The 25,191-nt window shown below is 37.0% G+C and overlaps 1 protein-coding gene across 1 annotated transcript in view; it reads right to left on the bottom strand.

The window, feature by feature from the left end:
- Nucleotides 1-25,191, bottom strand: part of AIF1 (allograft inflammatory factor 1) — a 252,474-nt gene that overhangs the window by 87,304 nt on the left and 139,979 nt on the right. The window contains exon 3 of the mRNA XM_044083259.1: nt 5,466-5,532. Coding sequence (XP_043939194.1) covers nt 5,466-5,532 — 67 coding nt within the window. The remainder of the gene's footprint in view (nt 1-5,465; nt 5,533-25,191) is intronic.

Raw genomic sequence — 25,191 nt, 5'->3', positions numbered from 1 at the left:
CTTTTTCTTTCTGGCTGTGGATCTGACTATAAAATAGTTTATTTTTCACTTAGAATATGTTAGGCGTGTGGGGCACTGTGTGGAAAATATGGATGAACAGGCCTTACGAAGAGCCAGCTGCATTAGTTCTATTATGAGCCATAGTAGTTTATCCATAAAATACACCAGCTTACTGAATTTACAGTCAAAACAGACTTACAGTAATGACCATAGTTTAAAAATCACTCTTTCAGTGGTTAAAGCTAAGAAAATGCAATTTCAACACGAGTTCAGCAGTATGAATGCTTTTCCCCCCAAGTGTAACATTACAGTAACTTTTTAGTAAATGAGTACAAAACACATTGCTGTTACATATATGATAATGAAAAACAGAAACATTATTATTACTTGGTTTATGATAATGTGAAACATCATGGCATGACTATGTAAAAAAAACTGTACATTCACTTTGTTTTATGTCAGCCTTCGACCTCACTGACAGTAACTCTCACTGTCGCAAATTCTGGTAACTACACTCTGCATTCATTATCTGATCTGCATTCAGATTAGAGAGAGCAAGGAAATAGCACTTCAATAAAAAGCATTACTCCAGACGTGGACATAGAATGACATCTAAAGCTTTCATGCACTGCAAATTCTGATCCATTTTTCAAACAAGATAATGGTAATTTGGAAGCTAATGAGGTCACTGTTTGACTTTACGGAGGATTTTCTTACCTGACTAGTGGCTTTCATTAATTCCTGACTACATCTGAGCTTAAAATGGAATCTAGTTTATTACCTAGTGTAGACCCTGATCATTTTACATGTGCTGCACTCCTGAGCTTTCTCCGGGAAAGAATCATAACAAGAGTGAGCACTGAGCAAGACACGAATCTCAGATCAAGTGAGAACTGAGTAAGTGGTACGTCTCAATACGAAATTGTGCAGCAGCGGCTGAAAAGTACACCCGATTCCTTTTTAGTTTCTTTCAGATAGAATCACAAATGTTGAGTTCATTTAGCACTGTATATAAGGCATTGCTGTATATGTGTTTATTTAAGTCAAATGATGTTAAATGGCTATTTATGCATGCTCTTTATTTCTTTACTTACCAGATAAAGCATGTGATCTTTGAAGATCTTTTTAACCAAAGGAATATAGTGAGGCAGTATGTAATCAACCAGCATGTTTGCTGGAAGGAACCTAGGAAGACACGGAGGGACAGACAAAAAGACAGGTATCAACCAAAGGCTAGAAATGATGCACAAGGCCGAAGCCTTAATCACTAAGCCACCTTACTGCCTCTGTGTAACCCATATCTTTCAATGAATCAGGGACAAATCTCAACAGAATCTGGAAGAATCAGGGGCACTTTTAAAATATAAAATGTGAGTACTATTAACTTGTGACACTGACAGAATAAGAGAATATGAATTAAAATACATTTTTTGAAGTAAAAGAAATCTATAACTCTAATCGTTGTCATTATTCATTAAGAGCAATTCACCAGATTTTGCCACTTTTAGGGAAGGATAAAGAAAGACAAGCTAAAATTTTAGTCAAAATCAGGGATGCCCTGGAATGTCAAGGACATTTGAGAGGTATGATGTATCCACTTCAGAAGGCAGTAAGAAGGTATATACTTGTGTCAATCCTCCCAGGATACACCTGTGTCAGTTGCCTCTAACAGCCCAAGATAATTACATATTTTCAGTTTGATCCTGATTGGTCTGGGGCATGGTCTGATCTAAAAAGAGAAAGTAATTTGAAAAATTCCATAATTACAGTAGATATGTACAACATATAGTGACATTTTTCCCTTTATGGGTCATTATCCAGTTTTCTGGATAAGGGTGAGGATTTATGTACATTTTATCTGTGGTGACTCGACTTCTACATCCAGGAAAATCTGTTTAATTAATTGATATCCCCTTATAGTTATCAATTATTTATTTAGTTAATGTTAACTGGGCTGTCCCTATTGAGAGCTGGTCTATTTTTTGGTAGGAAGATCTGGGGGAACCCCCAGTGAGATAAATCAAACTGTGAGTTACACAGTAAACACTTGGTCTGAGATATGCATTAGGAAATCAAATACAATGGCAAAAAGTTTAAGGTAATACATCACTGGAGCATGCACAGATAAATACAATATAACAATGTGGGTATGAGGAATTATACATTAGTCATAATTTGATATAAAAACAGATTGTACCCTAATGCAGAAAAATACACCATGGTTAAAAGAGATTGTTAGTTGAAGTGCTTTAATTTTGTTGTGCTAAAGTATATATATTCTTGAAAAAAAACTACATTACTCACGGTTACTGAGAAGGGTGTTTTGATCACTGAAACATAAAATTTGCCAAAATAAGTAACAAATATGATTTTGGAGTGGTTCAACCCCTTCTCCAAATACACCCACATAAACAGTCAATGAGTTTGCTTACTTTATCCTCTTATTTAGTAACACCAGCCTCCACCATTACTGCACCACAAGGTTTCCCCATGAACATATCCCCCCTAAACCCCATATGTGATTCCTGGCAGTCTAGTGTTTTTAGCCTCATACCTTATAACAAAACTTCCTTCAACCTGCCCACTTGTAAATACCTACTCCAAGCTAAGCCAACAAGTAACATAGCCCTTAGTGTGTGTATACACACACACACACACACACACACACACACACACACACACACACACACACACACACACATGTCCATCAGGATCTGCTCTGCTGAACTACTATTAATATGCACATAATGGATATTTGACTCATGGGAATTAATACTTGGCTCTATGTCAATGTTACATGCATTTGGGAAAGTGACCTCGAGACTAGGCAATATAGGTTTATGCATCCCATCCTATTTAATTACCATCCTGTGTAACTGTCCCTGTGTAATATTCCTGTGGACTGCTTTTACTGTGTATTGTCCCCAAGGGTTGTAATTTAGGTTCCGGCAGGTATTTTTCTTAGAAAATTATGTTACCAAGCACAACCAGGAAGGAAATTCTGCTGCTCTTCATACCTTGAAGGCACTAACCTAGGTATCTTTAAAAAAAAAAAAACAGAACTAGCCATTCGACATGGGTGAACACAGCTTCTTGTAACCTACTTCCAATTTTTACACCTACTATTGTGCCCAGAGCAGGGTTGCATTATCATGTAACTATTTCTGATCCCTTGAAACACACCTACTCAACTGCTTTTGTACAGAGCTACTTCCTCAACTATATAAATGCCCTAAACATGAGTGTCGTGGGGGAGATACTTTTGTGCAAATACATAACACCAATTAACATAAACAGCTATATAACTGCCCTAAAACACGAGTGCTGTGGGGGAGATACTTTTGTGAAAATGCATAATACCAATTAACATAAACAAGAGTGGTAAGTATCTCAGAGAAAGAGCTATAACTAAAACATGTTGTGTCTTTATCTGAGCCGATGTGATCTCAGTCAATTAAATCATTAAACCACTGACCATTAAATACTATTACGTGATTCTTCATACACTCTTCCAACACAGAGTAGGCAATCAGATATGCAAATATAGAATTAGGCAAAAGTGGTTGACCAAGCAAACTGAGCAAAGAAAGACTGATCACATAAAAGGAAACCACTGATCAGTGTACATGAAGTACACGTATGCAGAATTACCCTCATGATCCTGGAGTAGGCCTTCTGCTGTTTGCACCTACATACTTCTAGTGTTGTGTCTTACATGCACTGCCATCTAGATTCCTCCTGATTGCAGTTTACTAGTTCAGGAAGTGACTGCCACTCACCCATCTCTCAACATAGGACAGCAGACTATGAGATGATGGGTCATCATTCAGTGGTTACCCACCAAGAGGCAACATTCCTTTTACTAACTTTAGTATCATCAGTACTTCTCTTAATTAAACAGATGTACTAAAATGAGGGACAGCTGTCTAGTCTTTTATTACCTTTAAAAAGAAATTAATATTAGTCAGGTATATAAATGGGCAGCTGCAGTGGTGCAGCGGTTAGCGTTGCTGCCTCATAGCAAGAAGTTCTCTGGTTCGATCCTCGGCTGGGGTGTCTTCTGTGCAGAGTCTGCATGTCCTCCCTGTGGTTGCGTGGGTTTCCTCCGGGTGCTCCCATTTCCTACCACATCCCAAAGACATGCTGTAGGTGGGTTGGATACACTAAATTGGCCATATGCGTGAGTGTGTGCATGTGTGTGCCTTTCGTGGAAGGTTGAGTGCCAGGCTGGCAACTTGGCACTGTAAATCTCCACTGCCAATCATAAGCAGACAGGTGATCCGCTGTGGCGACCCCTAACCGGGAAAAGAAGAAAAATAATTAGTCAGGTATATAAATGTGAATTTTTGGCACCTTGCAATGTCTGGATGCTTTTCAGATCATATAACAAGTTCCCATATACACAACATTTACTTTGAATAGATGTGTTTTGATTGTCCTTTCACAGAGGAAAGCTCACTCATGACTAGTATGAGAGATGCATGACAGGGCACACACCATGATGCATAGTGTTTTTTTTTCCAGGGGTGGATTTTTGCTCATGTCTACCTGCTTGCAATAGTGATGATTCTTCCATGCAGACTGCAATGTAGCAGCTTGAACCTTCACACAGAGGTATGCACATGAGAAAAATGTTAACTTTGTAATCAACAAAATGTGGAAAATGGAATCTATTAAATACAAAGAGTGAGGAATAATGAAAGTCAGAGACACTTAAAAGAAAGGACATCTCCTTTTAACACTAAGCTACTAGTTTGTAGTGTAAAAACAAACATTTACATCAATACAACAATTAATATGTGGCTTAATCTATATGGTATGACAATTTTCTGCTTTAAAGCGTAAATATACAATGTGTTTTGTTTGTTACATGGTACATTTGTATGAGTGGGGGAGAAACAGAGAAATACCAGGTTACGGGGCAAACTCAATTATATCCTTTTCAATGAGTGTCAGCACTGAGACCATCTCAGGGGTCTACTTTCCTGGCTGTTAATTCCTTCTGTTCCTTTTAATACACTGCTCATAATTTTTATACTCAGCCTAAATACTTAAGTATCTTTTTCATTTGTGTAGCGTATTTTGGTTCAGCTAGCCATTGGTGTGGAGAGTTGTAAGAAATATGGGGAAGATAAAATAAAAGCATAAGAAAAGCAGTGTATAAACTAATCCCAGGAAATCGTGTTTTTTTTTTTTTTTTTATGTAGCGTCAGCAAGTGTTTGGAACACCTAGTTACACAACCAGCTAACAGTACTTCACATATACTGAGTACTACAGTGAGCAGTTATTTGTGAGTGGCAGTAGTACAGTACAGGGGGTCACTTCTGGTAATAAAACTTTGATCCTTGCAAAAGCCTCAGCAAGTCAAGGCATAACTGTTGCTTAAACTGTAAGATAGCTGATAACTTATTACACCATTTACAACAGTTTTAAAAAAGTGCTGAGATAATTTGTAACTGCTTACGTTTAAAGAGAGAGAGCTTCTCTTCAAGATCTTCATCAGTGCTGTACTTAGGGTCATCAAGGAATTCCTAACAAACAAATAAATAATTAATTAAGCTAATGAATACAGAAATAAATAAATGGCTGGATAAAATAACATGGAAAATCAAAGACAGCTGAAAAGAAAAGTTAGTTGAAGCATAAATTCTAGTTATAGTAACTGACATTTTGCATACTTAATGTGCATAAATAAAACAAATTTGCACAATTCTAATAATGGCGGTTGTAGCAGAAATGAAGACCTAGAGAATAATCCATTAATCCATAACCTATCCTATTCACTTTGTATGATCTTGTAAGACTGCCTTGTTTGTATGATTTGCAGATTACTCTTAATATGGGATTCAGAACCTGTATTCTGCAGGAGAACATAGCAATTATTGCAAGTGCAATGAACTTAAAAGAATCGGCATTCATTATACACAAACACACACACTCGCTCAGACACACATTAACGGAGAGAGACACATGCACACACACATACACACACACACATACACACACGCACACACACACACACACACACACACACACACACACACACACACACACACACACACACACACACACACACACACACACACACACACAAATATCAATACAGGTAACAGCCATTAAGTGACAAATTAATATGTATGTGCTTGCCACTAGGTGAAAAACTATAAGATGATAGCTGTACATGTTATATAAAAACTGTTAGTGTACCTCAATATGTCTGTTAAGAAAACTGCATGAGAGTAGGTAGCTATTGTGTTTGCATGTGCCTCTGATGTTATAGCAATCCATTTTCTTCCAAACTGATGCAAAAAGACTCCATTGCACATTTTTTGTTTTATCAGTGTATTGCTTTATAAGACTGTAAATTACAGTGGACTGGGGCAATAGTCCTTGGATCTACTCCCCCTGCCCACAAATAAATTATTTAAATTTAAAAATCTGAAGCCATCCAGGGGTATGGTCTCTTGAGTTACATCACTGATACTAAACACATTAGGGTACTGTAAAGACACATAGATATGAATCATTAAACAACTAAATGCATTTTTGTCTCAGGAACATGCAGGAACTATGCACTGGTATCCTAGGTATGGGCATTTGCCATCCTTACCCAAGAACAGGTTTCACACTTAACGCTCCATGAGCAGACTCTTTGGTCAACTCTCCAGATCCCTTTCTCACTACCCTTTCTGAGTTTCAGTACCTTGCAGTACTCACTTGCCAACAGTGACTATACTTTGTATAAACCCTTACATTTACACACACACACACACACACACACACACACACACACACACACACACACACACACACACACACACACATACATAGACACTTTAATTGCTAGGAAAGGCTGGTAAAATTGTCCAATACTATAGCCTTCTCTCCTGGCTCAAGGTAGTAAAATTTCCACAACCCCAGATTACCTGATTGGGGAAACCCAGTTACTCTTCCACTCTTGATAAAAAAACAAGTAATTATAAACACAAATGGTAGCATGTAACAGAACAAGCTGGCCAATTAGAAGTGGAAGCCAGCAACTTGTGACCATTCAACTATAAATATTGTTTTATCAATTAACAGGTAAGTAAATAGATGATTGGCCAACAGCTTTTTAAAGTGAATATAAAAACACACTTAAGAATTAATAAAACAGTACAGTTATCAGAGAAATGCAAACATGCACAGAAAAAAAAAACAACAGAAAATAATCAGTCTGATCTAGCAGATTACAAGAAAACATCTGTCTGCAGCTAAGCCTTGTCCTATCCCTTCGCCAAAATAATTACTGAACCCTAAATTTTATTGTCTGAATTTTTAGAAGACATTAAAGGCAGAAATACAAGAGCAGAAAACAAACTCACAGGTTTGAATAAATTAAGTTCTAGGACGACTCTCTCCCTGACTGTCTTATTCATTCAGCTATTTGGCTTATACTGCCCTCATACAGAAACCACAAAAATGCAGTTAAATAGAATTTACCATTTAATTGCTTAAGAGTTTGTTATCCTGGTTTTGGCCTACTATCTTATTGCATTTTAACAGCTTTTAGTTTCCCGACCTAGGAATAGTTATAGATCTTGTAATCACAGAACTAAAAAGGTACAGTTTCTGTTTCACATCCCTGTTATACAATTTACATCTTATGTATAACTTCTGTATTATTCTCAAGTGGAAAGCACTTGCAAACTGTAGTTACTTCATACACTTTTTATATGCTACTTAGCAAAGGTCACAAGTTTTCATATATTTTAATTTCGCTGAAAACACACACATTGCAGATTCAATCACATATTCTTACTTTACTAGCTAAAGGTTTAATAGGGCTTAAATGCAGTTCCTGGAGCCATTGCAGTCTGACTTAGGAAACAGAGGACAATTTTTTTTCTCAAACATCATAAGGGCATTATATATATTCCTTTTGTATAGTTCTGTGATAAGATAATTCATATTGTTGTTTAAAAAGATGTGAGATAACGACTGAACAATGACGTGTAGGATTGCAAGAAGACAGTTGATCCATTTTTGTATGATACGTAGATATAAATGATAAAAATATTTGTAAAGGACTGAGGGAATATGTTGTACATGTTATTCATTTAATAATTTTATTTAATAACAAGTATCAATAACTCCAGCTGCAGACATAATTAATGTCCAGTAGTTCTTTGCTTGAAGAACATCATTCTTTATTTTCTTTTTGATAATACCAATAAAGAATGTTTCCCCATTTTAAGGCAGCAAGTGTTAAAATATATTTAAAAATAGTAATGATAATACATATATTTAAATGGACTAAATAAATACAAAATATACTCTACATGTGCACAATATGAAAGTTCAAAAAACAAAAATAATCTTTTAGAACACATGTTATTTAGTTAAAAGGTAACACTATTTATTGTAAAATACTTAAAATAACATGGGAAATTATAAGGATATCTAGTTAATGGAATGATATTTGAAACAGTTAATTGAGTAAATAAAATAACACCAGACTATGTATTCAGAATTCAGCGAGGACCTAAAAAGAATACATTATAAATGTCAACACTCCATTACAAGCATTGTTCAAATAAGCAAAAAAAAACATATTTCTCCCATCCATCCATTTCCTAAGTCACTTTACCTGCTGCTGGTCATGTTGGTAGCAAGTTAAACAGGGTGGAACAGACCTCTTTACCCACAGTAACAGTCTTCAGCTCCTTATGTGGAGTCCACACACGTTCCCAGATGAGCTTAGAGATACATAATACCTTCAATGTGTCCTAGGTCTGCTCCAGTATCTGAGTACATCTCCTATGAGAGGCAGTCAGGGGCATCTCCACAAGGTTCCAAAACCACCTCAATTACCTTAACATGGAGAAATGATGGTTATATTTATACATTCTCCTGGATTGCCAGACCCCTCACTCTGTTATAGGAACCCAGCTACCTTATGAAGGAGCCTCATTTCTCTTGCATCCATGATCTCATCCTCTTGAGGAATACCAAAGCTCATAATCATATGCATACCTCTCAACTGTCCAGATTCTTGCAGAATGTCCAAATTTTTGCCTTATATTTTTGATCTGTACCTCATAAAATTTGTGGTTTTCTGGAAGATCACTGAGGACTGAAATCACAAAATAATGACAGACATTGTACTTTCAGTCTTCATATCCTTCAGAAAATGTATACTAACACAAAACCTGTTATTCTATCAACTTTATAAGTTTATAAGAGCAATATTTAAAATCTGTTCTTATTTTTGAGCCAGATTTCTTGTGTTAAGAGGTTGAGAGGTATGACTGTATATGAGGATGGGTACACAGATTAATCAGTGAATTGTGACCTCTGCCCTATGACCAAGCTTTAGCTTCATCATCACATTCTAGGATGACACCTACAGTGCAGCTGCTACTGCATCCATCAGCTGATCAAGTTCATGGTCCCTTCTACTTTCACTTGAGAACAAGACTCCAAAGTACTTAAAAATCCACTTGATTTAGCTGGTGCCCTCCTTTTGCAGAGAACAATCCACTCTTTCCTGTGACATAACTCTTAACAGAATTGCAATCACATGTATAGGGTAATCAAAATAAATAATCTAACAAGCTACCAAGACTAAATTAAGCCATTTCTATTAATATTCTTAAGATGTGAGCCTCTAGACTGTATTAAAGAAGGATTTTAAACTGAGTACCTTTGGACTTAGCTAGTTCTTTACAAGTTTTTATTGTTGGCTGCTGTAGCCTGTTTTATTTTACCAGCATATGCCAGGTTCTCCTATGTTTTATGGTTATTGGATTGCTTTCTTTTTGGGAGTACTCATTGTTTAAAACTTTGACTTCCTTGTTTTGAGCATGTCCCTACCTTTGCAAGAGTTGCTCACCTCCCTTGAGTGTAGTTTATCTAGGGGTACCCTTCCAATGGAACATAATGATTCTGATGTGGATCTTCACTCTGTTTCACACTAGCTCACTGTTTGACTGAACTGCTCACTCCAGTGGTTCACAATATTTCACAAAACCATTGAAAAGCTGCTGCTGCCTGTTCATATCATTCTTCTAGTGCTCAGTACCCTCCCACAGAAGTTGCACAGATGGTTTCTCCCATTCAACAACCTGGGCCCAGAACCAGAGTATAATATTAATATACACAGGGGAAACAAATATCTTTGATTATAAGAGGTGATCATTGGGAGTTAAAGCTTGAACAGGCTGAATTAAAATGGCAGCTCGGGTTAGAAGCTAACAAGCCACCAGGACTAAATTAAGCTATTTCTATTAAAAGTATTCTTAAGATGCGAGCCTCTAGACTGTAATCTTAATCTTAATATTTATGTATTTATAATATTTTACATTTGGCATTTATTTCATATTTATTTATTTGTTTAAGTTTTGCAAGTTTTGCAGCAAGAATGAAATGGAAGGTCTACAAGAGGGTAGTGAGACCAGCTATGTTATATGGTTTGGAGACAGTGGCATTGAGAAAAAGGCAGGAATTAGAGCTGGACATGGCAAAGTTAAAAATGTTAAGATTTGCACTGGATGTGATGAGGATGGACAGGATTAGGAATCAGTATATTAGAGGGTCAGCTCAGGTTGGACGGTTTGGAGACAAAGTCAGAGAGGCAAGATTGCGTTGGTTTGGATATGTGCTGAGGAGGGATGCTGGGTATATTGGGAAAAGGATGCTAAGGATGAAGCTACCAGGTAACAGGAAAAGAGTAAGGCCTAAGATAAAGTTTATGGATGTGATGAGAGAGGACATGCAGGGGGTTGGTGTGACAGAGCAAGATGCAGAGGACAGGAAGAAATGGAAACAGATGATCTGCTGTGGCGACCCCTAACCGGGAAAAGCTGAAAGAAAAAGAAGAAGAAGTAGTTTTGCAAGTTGTGCTTTGAAATGTTCAGTTTTAATATCTAATTGCTATGACATGGTGATTTGTTAGAGTCTGAATAACAATTACTGGTCAGTCCAACTATTAACTAACAAAAACCCCTGTCGAGGTAGTAACAGTCCCAGTAAGGATAATCACGCACTACGTGATTAAAAACTACGCATTTAAATATCGCACACATAGTAAAGGATTCATGGGATTTCCTCACTAGACTCAACAATAATCTCATTACTGATGATTGTCTATTAGTAAAGATTGATGTGGTCGACCTTTTCTCGTGCATACCCCAGGAGGAGGGACTTATAAGATTTCAGGAAAGTATGTGCAAATATAGCAAGTTAACATGGGAGAAAATAAGTGTCCTCTTGATTTTCATGGAAGTGGTTCTAAAGAATAATTTTATCATGTTTCAAGGAGAATATTACAAGCAAAATAAGGGAGTAGCCATGGGGGCAGCATGTGCTCCCATGTTTGCCAACTTATTTCTTTTGAATTGGGAAGAAGAATACATTTTTGGGTCTGAGTGGAACAACTGTACAAGATGTTATCTTAGATTTTTGGATGAAGTGTTCATCATATGGAAGGGTGGGGTGGATTCTTTACAAAAATTTATAGATTACTTAAACAGCAGGAATGATTATTTAAGATTCACCTTTAGTATGAATAAAAACAACATTTCTTACTTAGACACCAAGGTCACCATTGAGTGTAACACGTTTAAATCCAACTTATACAGAAAGAACACTTTCAGTAACGATTATTTAGAGTATAATAGTTGTCACCCCCAGTATCAGAAAAGAAGCATCATTAAGGGACAATGCATCAGAGCCGCCAGGATGACTTCATGCTATGAAGATGTGATAGTTGAGTTGAACAACATAGTTAAAATGTTCATGGATAGGGGATATCCTGGAGGGATGGTATCTGATATTGTGAAATATGTAAAACAGGAATGGGGAAAAAATATAAGCCCATATTGGGAAGCAAGCAAGGCATCAGCAGCACTAATGTGTCAAATAATGAATATAGGAGAGCCTGTGTTATACAATATGCCCCACAAGTGAACAAATTTAAGGATATAATAGTAAAAAATTGGAATATATTAGAAACAGATGAGGATATATACAAGATAGTAGGTCCTAGACCAACATTTGTATATAGGAATGGACTGAATTTAAAAAGTAGATTAAATAATTTGATGGGCATGGTAGGAAAAAGAGAGGGAGGTACCACCCAGTGCGGAAGATGCAAACAGTGTCAATATATTACAGGGGTTAGTAGTTTGATTCTGGATAATGCTCAGAAAACAAAAGTCACGTTTAGTAAGGGCAATTGCAGAACCAAAAATGTTATTTATTTAGCTAAGTGTTCAACTTGTCCATGTTATTATGTGGGGATGACTTCAAGATGCTTGAGAAATAGAATTTACGAGCATTGTTATAGAATGAGAAGGCAAGATACAAATAATGCTTTATGGAGACATTGTGAAGCTAATAAAGAATGCAGGTCTTTTGAGTTTGGTATATTAGAACAGGTTCACATGAACCTTAGGGGAGGGAACATAAAGAAGAAATTATCAGAAAAGGAGACCCATTGCCAAATCAAGTTGAACGCTTCAGAATATCCAGGGCTAAATGAATACATCTGTATAAAACCCATGTTAGATAGACAATAGGGCAAATTAATTCAGGGCAGTATCAGTTATTCAACTGGTATTGTGTTTACACATTAGTGATGTATTAACAGAACAGTATTTTTATGTCATTATTACTAGGCACTATCATATAAATATATAAAATGAATGGCAGTGTCAATAATAAATTATTGTTATGTAGTTTCTTTTAATTGAGATATATATACTTATATTTTACAGGATACATTCTTATGTATTGTATGCTTATAAATGTTACTTTAATATTCAAACATTTTTATACTGAGGGAATTCAGCACTGTGCACTTTAAATTTTGATGATGGATTGTTAAAAAGTGTTCAACTCATTATTCAATTATGATGTCTTGATTGATGGAGAGAGATTATATAAGAATGAAGTTTTAAATGTACAAGTGGTTCTGAGGAAATCTACGGTTGTAGATGAAAGCGCTTAACCAGCTACATTTTATGTGATTTTATGAGCATCTATTAAAGACAAGTTTTTATTTATTCATCGTGCCAGTGCGTGATTATCCTTACTGGGACTGTTACTACCTCGACAGGGGTTTTTGTTAGTTAAAGATTTGTTAGAGTCTGTCATGTATTTAAGATGTTTAGCTATTTGTTTGTTTTTATTGTCTAAAACTTTCTGAAGAAGTTCCTTCCTTATGGAATGAAAGTGCTTAATGTGTATATACAGCACTGTATTAGGTTCAGGCAATATGGAAGATACTACAATGGTGGAATAGTGCTCACAGTTTCAATATACTGACAATTCCTTTTTGTTGAGTGGTGATATATTGTGTACTACATTTGATGTAAACTTTGTTGACTGTTGTACTTTTTGTTCTGTAGAAATAAATTTCCAGGTTTCACTTGTAAGAGGACACTAGTTCAGAGTTATTAACTCATTCAATTAATCTAAAATAAAATAATTAATATTGGAGTTAAAAGGGTCTATATTAGAACAATGAATGTTCAAAATTTCGAGTGTTCTAATATCGACCCGTTTTCAGCGAACGCTGAAAATATCAAAGAAACAGAAAACCAAATTTTTTCCTACGGAAAGAATTCAGTTGTCCATTTCTGTTGCTTTGGTATTTTCAGCTCTGTGGTGGAAAGTTACGGGTCGGGGTCAGGTAAGTGTGCAATTGTGTGGACGTGAGGGTTAGGGCAGGTTAGGTGAGTTAGGGTTAGGGCGCGGGTCAGGTAAATGTGCGATTGTATGGACGTGAGGGTTAGGGCAGGGTAGGTGAGTTAGGGTTAGGGTGCGGGTGAGGTGACTGTGCAATAGTAATCGACCTTAGGGTTAGGGTTTGGGTTAAGGTAAGTGGATAGTTAGTGGTGTATGTATAGTTTAGTGTAGGGATAGGTGTAAGAGTTTAGGTGTATATGTGTGGATTGCTGTTTGTTTGGTGTGCTTGTGTTGTATGTATGTGTTTTGGAATAGCAAATTTTTTCCCTAGGAAAAAAATTTGCTCTTCTGAATGTTCGATGTTTTAAATTTTCGATTCATAGGGTTCGATATTAGAACACTCTACATTTTGAATGTTCGGTGTTCTAATATAGACCCGAGTTAAAAGACAATGGTAAACAACCAAGAGATTAATAGTCCTTACAGCATCAATGCAAAAAGCAGGGCAGAGAGGTGAGATAGTGCAAGGTAAGACTTCAGTCTACTGGGAACCACAATGAAAAGGAATATGTCATGATAGGAGAAACTAAAATTACTGAAGGAACTTTGAGCTGCTTTAGGGAAGGTCTGAGGCAGTGAACAATTACCTGTACAGCAGAAGAAGGAAATATGGGAAGATGAGACAGTTAATGTGCCTAAAATGAAGTGTTCAGAAAACAGATAGTTAAAACATTAAATACAGTCAAAGCAGATGCAGAGTTTGAAATGGATGAAGGATAAAAGGGCAAGCATAAGATATTTTTTAGACAGATAGTAGGATGCAGAATTGATTATCTCAACCTGCGTTACCATGAAAAGGAAAGAACAAATATAAAGAAGCAGAAGACCAGTCAGTATGATGCAATGAATAGGTAGGTGATTCACCTCAGTAACTAAAAATAACTACAAGGTACCAGTACCAACTTTGAAAGTGATAGCTAGCTGTGGCAGCACCATGTGGAGACACACAGAGGGGACTGCAGACAAGACAGAGAAACAATATAGGGAACTACAGAATAATAAAACACTACAGCAGTATAGGACTACTCTTCCTGAGTGCTGAAGGAACTGGCAGAATTGTTGGGTGGATTACTGGCAAGGTCCTATAGTCTCTGGTTTAGATCTGTATTGCCTCCAGAAGACAAGAAGGTGGTAGTGATAGGTCCTTTTAAAAAACAGAATTTAGAAATGAGATAGTTAATTACAGATAATGAGGTCAACTTTTCCCAGGAAAGGATATAGATAAAGGAGTAAGTTTGTGAAGTTACTGAATGTGAACTTTACAGCATAAGAGCAACAGTCCAGATGTATAACTGGGTCAACATGAAGTGTAGTAAAAGGAAGCCAGTGGAATTAGTGTTCTTAAAATGACCAAGTCTCTTACAAGTGCCAAAGGAAGCTATCATGAAAGCTGGAGGATGTAGATTTGGTAGTCAGACTGGTGAGATGGTTGAGGGAGACTGAAATGAGAAATATCCTTCTGAAGAGGTATACATGACTGATACTACAGGCTTTAAGGCCTCTCAGCACACCAAACTTTCCCAGACTGCTAATCCTGCCTCTTACTCCCATAATGCACTGCACAACTAGAAGGATCTCCTTCTTGCCTTCTGTGGAATAGTTCAGAATGCACTTTATAACATGGGATTGTGTTTACTTATCTGAGGTAAAAATTATAACATCTTTCTCAGTTTAACGTTTGATTGCTTTTCAACTAGTCAACCATTTTTTGTCTTTTTCCAGTCTGGATAATAAAAAAATATAAAATTTCTGATAGACTGTCTTTCTCATGCAGCCCTAAGGACTTTCATTGAAATAATTCCTTCTAATATTAAATGCCTTTATGTAAGAAAATATCACTGCAGACAAACACATTAAGTTTCTAATTCATTTGGGACCTACTCATGACATCAAAATGTGTTCTTTTAGCAACAGAGTCAGTGATGTTCAAAAATGCTATTTCAGAAATGCATTAGAAAGTTTTCCTATGTAAAGACAAGTTCATCATCTTGAGACAAGATCTACTTCTACCTCTGAGTTTCCTCCAAAAAAGCCTAGACAGCACAGGAAGAAAGAAGAAAAACATGCAGATAAATAACACAGTTCCACTTGTTTTGAAAAACTGCAGACTCATGGACAAAAATGGCAAATTCTAAGCCTAAGCTCTCCACTTTGTCTATAGTAGAGTCTCATTTATCTGACTACAGAGGCTTCCCTTCCTTATCTGAATACAAATTCCTTGTGTTATTTTACTCATTCTTTGAGGGTACCACCCCTACTTTGCCTAATTATTTCCTCTCCTCTATCTGTTAGGTTTATGCTAATCTTCCCCAGGGAGATAAAGAATGTCAAGGTGGTAGTTTCTCTAGAAAGACTGAGTGCCAACTTATTGGGGTGTTAGACTGGCTGACTGGTGTGGTTATACACAGAAGTAGGCTGGAATGTTCATAACCTGAGTTGTCATATGAGTATCTGTCCCATATTAATGCTATATAGATGTTAGCACAGTTGGTATTGTTTACACTTATGCTGGTCCAATGAGCACCTACATCACTGACACTGCTTGTCCTAATACTGGATGTTTCAGCATTAACATCTTTGAAATCAATTTGGTTTTTGTCAGTTCCCCCAGGCATCTGATGTTCACTGATAATTCTTAAGCAGCCATTCTTACAAATGCAGGTAGTGGCACCTGTTGTCTAATTTTAATATTGACACTGTTTTCATGCAGGGGGCTGTGCTTACCATTCCACCATTTTCAACTCCTCTATGGATCCTCTATGGCATGTTTTCACCCATCTGCCATAGCTAGTATCTACTTATTCCCCTTTGAGGTTTCCCCTTCCCAAATGGTAGTCCATCTTACACATCCTGCCTCAGGAGCACAGTCTGTTGATTCAAAAGGAATTGCACAGTCTTCTATTTCTGAACTCCTTGCAATTAAAAGCCCCCAAATAGGATTCTAAATACTAAATATTTTGAACAGTGTCAGGTATATGGCAGATTATTAAGGATACTGATAATAAAAAGGGGGGCTTCTCCTTCTCACCCCTGCTGGGATAACCCTACGTTTTGTTAAGTCTTAAAACTGATGCAGGGAGGGTTGGCCCATGATGCTATTCTTGGAAATCCAAAGGAATATTTAAAAGATATGTAAACTGGTGAAGCAATCTACCTTGATAGTGCCATCAGCTCTGAATACTGTCAATCATATATGAAAACACCTTGATACCATGTGTGAAGGCTGCCAGCCCAGCTAGCTGGAATTTTGTAAATAATCATGTCATTTGTGAATATTAATACGATCCATAGACTTGTCTTACAAATGTAAGAGAACTGTATGTTATTTTTTTATTAAACTACTGGTGCAGATGTGAGTGTTGAACTGTATGTTATGTGCTGACCTTCAAAAATGTAACCACAGTGCACCCTACTGGAAAAAAATAAAACTCTAGGACAATAAGTGAATTGTTTATGATAGCGTTTATCTCAGCTAGGAGTCAGAATGGCTGCAGCTAGTAATTCTTTCTATTGTCTGGCAACAGAAATAATTACAGGTTTCCAAGGAAAAAGCGTGTAACAGTTTTATGACTTGCAGTTTTAGATAAAGCTTCTGAAAGATAAGTATCTTTGACACAGTGGTGTTATAATTTAAGCTCCTGTTAGCCTGGGCACCAAGGGCAAAGGTGGCAACAATGATGTAATCTGAGATAACCCAGCAGAAATGTTTGATAGTAATTTAAGAACTAGTGAGTCTGTGCATTTTGTATTTTTCTTTGGACCTAAAAACATCCCACTCATCAGCACTTGTCTTGCTCTGTAAGTAAGTTATTTAGGTACAATGATTTCTCTTAGAGATAGATAGGAATACAGTAAGATTAGTTCAGATGTTTCTGTGTTTATGTGAGACTGTCCTGCAATGTTGCTTTAAAGTATTTCCTGTGATTCTGTACTTTGTTGTCACTGTGTTGAGTTATTGAGTATGGTCTTGTGCTTTTATTATTTATTATTAAATATATTTAAACCTTTTAATTGTGGCTGGTTTTGTTTAGAGATATTTAAGCTCTTAAAGTACTTGCATATTTATTTGGTGATATTGTACTGGCCACTCTTAAATAGCCTTGCTGTTGGTCACACTTACCATTTGGATAATAGTAACATTACACAGTAGACTTAGTCACCCTTTGGGAAGGGCCTTATAGTAACTGATAAGTAATGGTTGGTGGCAGTGATAACTACCTTATATTCTGCGCAGAAGGGGGCATAGCAAATGAACCTGTGCCAGCCTTCCTGAGGAGTGTCTGTATGTTCATATATAAATCAAATCTCAATTTATGAATTCCAAGAACTGTTGAGCAAAGGTGTTGGTACAGGAGTAGTTTTCCCACTTAATGACAAGGTAGTTGAAATCACCCAGTATTCAGGTGTTTGGTTGTTAAAGACAGTGGAATACCATTATATATAAAGAAACAATATAAACAGTCATATACATTTATGTACAATTACCAATGTATGAGTATGGCAAAGTGAAGGGTTAGGCGGGGATAGAAGGAGGGAAACAGGAGACAGAGAGAGACATAGAAAGCAGAAGTGATTGGGTTATGTTGTCAGAGGGGTGGTATTGACACACAGGCTTTTCCCTCAATACCAGGGCACTGGCATTTTACCATCATAGATGGTTTCAGACATGCCCCCTACAACTCCACTTTTTCTATTTCAAGAATCAGTAATGGCAAGGATTCTCCTCAGGCCTTTAAGGCTTTTGGCTTTTGCTGTCCATATGAATAGAAATGTGAGACTCCACATGAAAAAGCTTCAATGAACTGAGAGTTCAGTGGTCTAGGGATCCACACTAACTAGATGCTCCAGTCAAAATTTTCAAATCTTACAAAAGACACTTACAATGATGAATGAATCCCTTCAGTCTTTTGATTGCAAAACCTTTGTGCAGCCAGTGGTATTCACAACAGGTGCCTCCTGCCTGGGTGGGTGGGTGGGTGGGTGGGGGGGCAAGATCACAAACTGTTCACATTCAAAATGATCTTTGGAGCTATTCAGAGCTAAAGCTACATATCAGAGCATTACAAATGGAAGTGTTTTTTGTCTCACTCCCACTGTGAAAAGAATCCACACATCAACCAGCATAAACAATGTATAAAACATAAAAAGAATGTCACTGGACACCGTGAACCAGGATAAAGATTTCAATGGAGCATTAAGTGCTTTTCTTCATTATTTCAGTTACGAAGCCCAAATTGTGCAGGCCAAGATGCCAGCAATGCCAATACCTGTTCAGTTGGACAACAGGTGTTGTATGATGCATCACAAACAAAAGAAGATGTACTCTTAGTCCTTATGTAGAGAATACATGCCAGTCTGGTAACTGACTTTCTTGAACTGAATTGCAGATTCCTTCAGGATTTTTTCCATCCTCCCCTTATCACAGGCACTCACTGACTTACGTCTGTAGGAGAGCTCACCTAGACTTTCATGTCCTTAAGATGATGGCCTGCCATCTTTAATTCCCTTAGTTGATGGATCTGTAGAATTTGCAACAAAAATGGTCACAATAATTAAAAACATTCCAAGAAGAAGGCTCCTAAAGATAAATAGAAACACTTTTTAGTTTAGAAATCTGCAAGGAATGTGGCCCTTTTTCCTCTTCTACAGTTCTTGGCCTTCAGCACCTTTTGGAGTCATTTGTTACATGTCACAGTTATTTCTCAGTTAAAATCCATTTGATGGCAGTTTCAGATTTCCAAATTAGTCAGGATTGTAAACCCTTTGCTTCTATCAAGGTTTGAGGACCTTCTACAGATGTAGCCACCTTCTTCACTTTATAGTCAGGGATCCTGATCTACTTTACAACACCTTTGTCATGTTACAAAAGCTCACTGCTCCTCCCTGTGACCTCAGCAGATACAGAAGTCTTGCTATGGAAGACCTTATTATAGGCATTAGTAATGGCTGGCAACAGAATCTCAGAGCTTCAGGCTTTGTCAGTATCTTTTTCCTCATCTGGTCTTAAGAACAGAGACTCCTTGTGCTTTGACATTTCTTTTATGGCCAGTACAGCTACAGTGACAAAGTTGATCGAGACCATATGTTCGAGTTTTCAGAAACTCGAACATCTGAAGGGGGGTTAAATAAAGTGTGTGAGTGCCTTAGGTGAGGGATTCTGCAGGGGGGCAAGCCCTCTGCACCTCTGCTACTTAAATATATGAAGTCAGAGATCATGCTACAGTGGGGAACAGGGAAATCTCTTGTTCCGCAGTGTCTGCAGAAGTGCGGAACAAGAGATTTCCCTTTTCCCCACTGTAGTGCAATCTCAGAGTTAGTATATTTAAGTAGGGGGTGTGGGGGTGCAGGGGGGCTTGCCCCCTGCAAACACGTCTTTGAATGTGTTTTTTTTTTTTATTTTCACTTCTGATGTTCGAGTTTCTGAAGACTCGAACATATGGTCTTGATCATATAAGTTTTGAGATTTCGGAAACTCAATCATCTGAAATGAATCCATACACATATATTTATATACACACACACATATATATATATATATATATATATATATATATATATATATATATATATATATATATAGATATATATATAGATATATATATATATATATATATATATATATACACACACACACACACACACACACACACACACACACACACACATATATATATATATATATATATATATATATATATATATATATATATATATATATATATATATATATATATATACATACATATATATATATATATATATATATATATATATATATATATATGGGTCTATTTTGATTCACTGAAAACTCATTTCACTGAATTTCAGTTCACCCTCAAAAAAATCGCTGAAATCTCAAATCACTGAAAACTCATTTCACTGAAACTAAGTAATGTTGGGCAAATAAAACGTATATGCCCTTTTCCCCACTGTAGTAAGAGCCTGGAGTAAGTATATATAGCTAGGGGGTGTTTGGGGGGCACAGCCCCCCAACTACTTAGCTTTTATATTCATAAATCGCATTTCACTGAAAGCTAACAATGTAATCAATCAAAAATAGGTGGGGGGCTAAGTGCCCCCCACACCCCCTAACTATATATACTAACTCTGGGATTGCACTACAGGCGGTTGATGGCTTCTGTAAAAAGTTCTGAGGTTTTGCACAAGCTGAATTAGGAAGAGCTAGAAATGTCACAGTTCATGAAATCCCTACACTTGGGGTGGCAATAATAACATGGAGCAAATTAGCAGAAAGGATAACACAATATGTAACAGACAAAAGTGTGTGTTGTCTTTGTCCAGTAAAGACTTGATCGAATATATGCTGCAAGGACCGACTTCAACTTTTGCAACACAAGGTAGTTTGTTATTTACAATAAAAAAAGTGCAGTAAGTGCTATAACACATTTATTGTTGCCAATATTGCAACATGTTTTTTTCACACATGAGAGCTATAGTTTTGTGCTCTTAATGTCTTAAGAAAAAGAAAATGTCACATATGCTAACATGAGGTCAAGCAGATGTATTATGTCTGATTCAGCTGATGATTCCTCCATACTGAATATGACAATAAAATACAGTGTAATGCCATACTGTATATATAAATATAGACAGATGAGACATTTCTTATCACATTACCTTACAGTAATGCAGTAAAGCATCTCCTTGCTGGGCTTAGTTATGGGGGCTTTCATTTCCATTAAAAAATGCAGTAATAATCCAAGATCATTAGAATATTGTACCGTCAATGCAACTATTTATATGCTGTCCTACAGGATAAAAGATAGTTTCCAGCTTTTTTAAACAGGGAAATACTCTAGCCTCTGCAATAATAAAAGAAAATATGATGCAAATTGAGAAATTCTCATTTATAGAGTAACAATGCCTGTTATTGTTCTGATTAATAAATTCCTCGGAAGACTGAAGTCTGAAGACATAGACACCTTCAAACCACAAGCAGGTTACTTAAAGACTAGAATTCATGTTTTACTGGATTATCTCATTGTGAAGTGCAAGTAACAAATCCATTCTCTGTATTTTTCTTAACAAAAGAGGAAACTAAATGACTCAAACTTTCTTTGAATTAAGATTGTGTGGAAACATTGCTCAAACATGGAAAGCTGTTAATGAAGGATATTGTCTAAGTTAGGCATCCAGGTGGCAGAATTTGAAGAAGGCTGAGGGAACCGAAGGTAAAAGGGGCACTTAGTAATCTTAAAGTGTATTTCATTAACTGTCTACTACCATAAAAGAAGCATATCCATGGCACAAGATGTATGTTTATAGTGTAAGTATGAATTACATTTGGAATAACCACAAAGAAATTTCATAGAACAGTACAAATGAAGCTAAAGTTGCACCTGTATGGTATGTGATCTCATAGCCATCTTTTTCTCAAATGGTTAGAAAACAAATCTCTAAAATGCAACCCAAAGCATCTAGAACTCAATGAATTTGGGGGTGGGGGGGTGGAGCTGAGGCCTCTGTCTTAATTTATTTCCTTCTCATTTATTATTGTATAATCGTGGACAGTTGGGATATACTAAAACAATGCAGGGAAAAATCTGAAGACTACAACAAAAGTATGAAAAAGCAAGAAAAAAAGAAAATTTAAATGGTGTTGCAAGACCAGGATGATGGGAAGGTATTGGGCACACTGAGGGACAGTGGATAACGTGAGGCCTATGGAGTCCTTTCACAAGGGTTTCATTTCACCAAAGATGGAGTCAAAATATTCAGTACTGCCAGGGGTTGCCACATTTAAGTACACCACACAGCTTATCAACAAGGTCTGTACTCTCCATAAAACATTTCATAACACTGTAACACCTGGTTAAGAAAACAAAGCATGCAATATGCTTGGTTTTGTTAGATTTATGGTATACAACAATCCTTTTGATTGCCTCTTTATTTACTACTACATATTATATACCTGATTGCATAATGGTGCTAAACATGCCCTTGCAGACACTCCTCAAGCTGTTTAACTTAAGTTTAGGTACTGGCTCTATCTCTGATGAGTGGTGCACTGTAGTGGTGATGCCCTTTGATAAGGGTGGCCTTACAACTGACCTGGGTAGTTAAAAGTCTTATCAACCTTACAAGCCTCATATGCAAACCCATGGGCTGTGTCATAACTAACCTCATAAACTGTGATATCAAGACTCTTGTTTGACTTGACCCCCAGCAGTCTGGCTTTGTGAAGCGTAGATTCTGTGTAGTTAACCTGATAAACTTCTTCAAGAGAGTTGCATAGCCTGTAGATGGTGGCCATGGCATTGTATCTTGACCTGGAGAACATCTTCAACACCATTGCCCATGCTGGCAGTATATAAAAGCTAATTGCTTAAAAATCGATCTGTATGTCATAAGATGGATAACAAACTGTCTGGAAGAAATAACCCACACAGTGCGAGTTTCAGGTGCCTCATCACTAAGTATGAAAGTGACCATTGGTGTCTCTCAGGGCTCAGTGCTGGGACCTCTTATTTTTGATCTTTACTTTTCAGATCTCCAAGTGGATAGTCAAGACCTCTAGCTCTTAAAAGTTTGCAGATGACTGTAAACTGGAAGCTGTTGTTATGCCAACCTATGATACCCAAACTCTGAATGAAACCTGCCTACTAAACCTTTGGTGTATTAAACATGAGCTCAAACTAAATGCTAAAAAGTGTAGTGTCACTTTGGTAGAACCCCCTCCCTTCATCATACTGTATAGCCAACACATCACTATAAAATGAACATGTTGTCAGGGACCTAGAAACTTGAGCTGATAGCTCCCTCTCTTTTAACTATCATGTGACAACCATTGCCAGGAAATCCTTTTATTTAGCCCATCTAATTGCCAAGAGAATATCATCACAGTTTAAAGAGGTAATTACTCCCTTATACGCAGCACTGATCAGGCCAATTATCAAGTAAAATAACCCCCCTTTGGGATGTATCTCACTAAACATGTCAAACAATTAGAAAGACCCCAAAGGCTCTTAACCAATAAAATCACAGGCCTAAAATTCCTGATCTACCAAGAGAGGCTGGAAACTCTCTACCTTTATTCAGTATCCTATAGACTTTTGAGAAGAGATCTGCCTTGCTTACTGGACCATTAGAGACCCAGTTCTCTGGTACCTGCTGTTTCTCTACAAGTTCAATATCTTCACCAGTATTAGAACCAGGGACCTAAATCTTCGCCAACAGATAAATACAGCACAGTGGAGAGGCATATTTATAGGTCAGCACCTCCCATCCTTTGAAATAAACTTCCCCTACATGTTAAGCAGTGTGATTCACTATTCTATTTTAAACACAAACTAGTGTATTGATGGATACTGGTATGGCCCTCTTGGAGAAAAGAGGTGCTGCCTCAGAGATGGTACTTGCAAGGCATGAACTGTCCTAAGATTCATTGGCTTGGAATATCCATGAATCTAAACTGTTTTTATGACTTACTCTCACAACTTGTCAGGACATCTCTGCCTAGATTCATAATGATCCTGAACATCATAAAGTGGGTGTAAGACAATGAATGAATAATAAAATACAGCAAAGCGATTGCTACAGTTTACTATCAAAAGTAACAAAGCTAATTTATCATCATTCAGATGGTGGAGGGTATGGGTGCAAAATTTGCAAATCCCGACTTGAAATTAAGTCGCTTTTGGAATGTTGAGATGTAGCTTGCATTCGTGGTTTTAAGCGTCACTGTTTACAATGCAGACTGTTTACTATGGGGATCGGGAAAATTACACTTTTTCTCATTGTAGTGCGATCTTGGAGTTGGAATATATAATTAGCAGGGGGGTGTGTGGGGGGCTTGCCCCCTTCAAAACATGTGTAGGACATCTCTGGACATCAAGGTAAGTTGTGTAATGTTGAAGTCGACATTATCGACATTACTGCATTCGGTGGTGTAAGGACTGGCTGGATCTAGGACATCTCTGGACATCAAGGGAAGTTGTGTAATGTTGAAGTCGACATTATCGACATTACTGCATTTGGTGGTGTAAGGACTGGCTGGACCTCATTTTCATTCATTCGGTTCGAGTAAGTCATTACTCAAAGAAGAGATTTGCAGAATTTTGACAGTAAACTGAATACTACATGTAAGTCAGTTTAGCTCTAGTCAAATGTACTTGTCTGGAAAAGTCTGCCTAAAACATGCTATTAGACAGGTGAATAAAAGCCTTTCCGGGTATTCAGTGGGTGAAATACAATAAACACACAGGTTGGCACCAACCTATGGAAATTAAACTTTACTTGTAGAACATAACTCTCAACTGTACAAAGTATGTACATGAGTTTACTGTCTTATTATAATTTAGTAAAGTGTTGTTTTTATTGCTATTGATCCTAGGGTGTTTCTGAAAAGGGTTAATAGACAAGTCCACTTGCCTGGTAAATAAACAGCAATTGGTCAATAAACAAATAAATAACCCATTCAGAATTTTGTAGAACATACC

This window comes from Protopterus annectens, chromosome 9.part0, assembly GCF_019279795.1.
Source record: "Protopterus annectens isolate FY-2018-M chromosome 9.part0, PAN1.0, whole genome shotgun sequence".
NCBI lineage: Eukaryota > Metazoa > Chordata > Ceratodontiformes > Protopteridae > Protopterus > Protopterus annectens.
The sequence above is the reverse complement of the archived record's forward strand: the minus strand, read 5'-3'. Positions and strand labels throughout refer to the sequence as shown.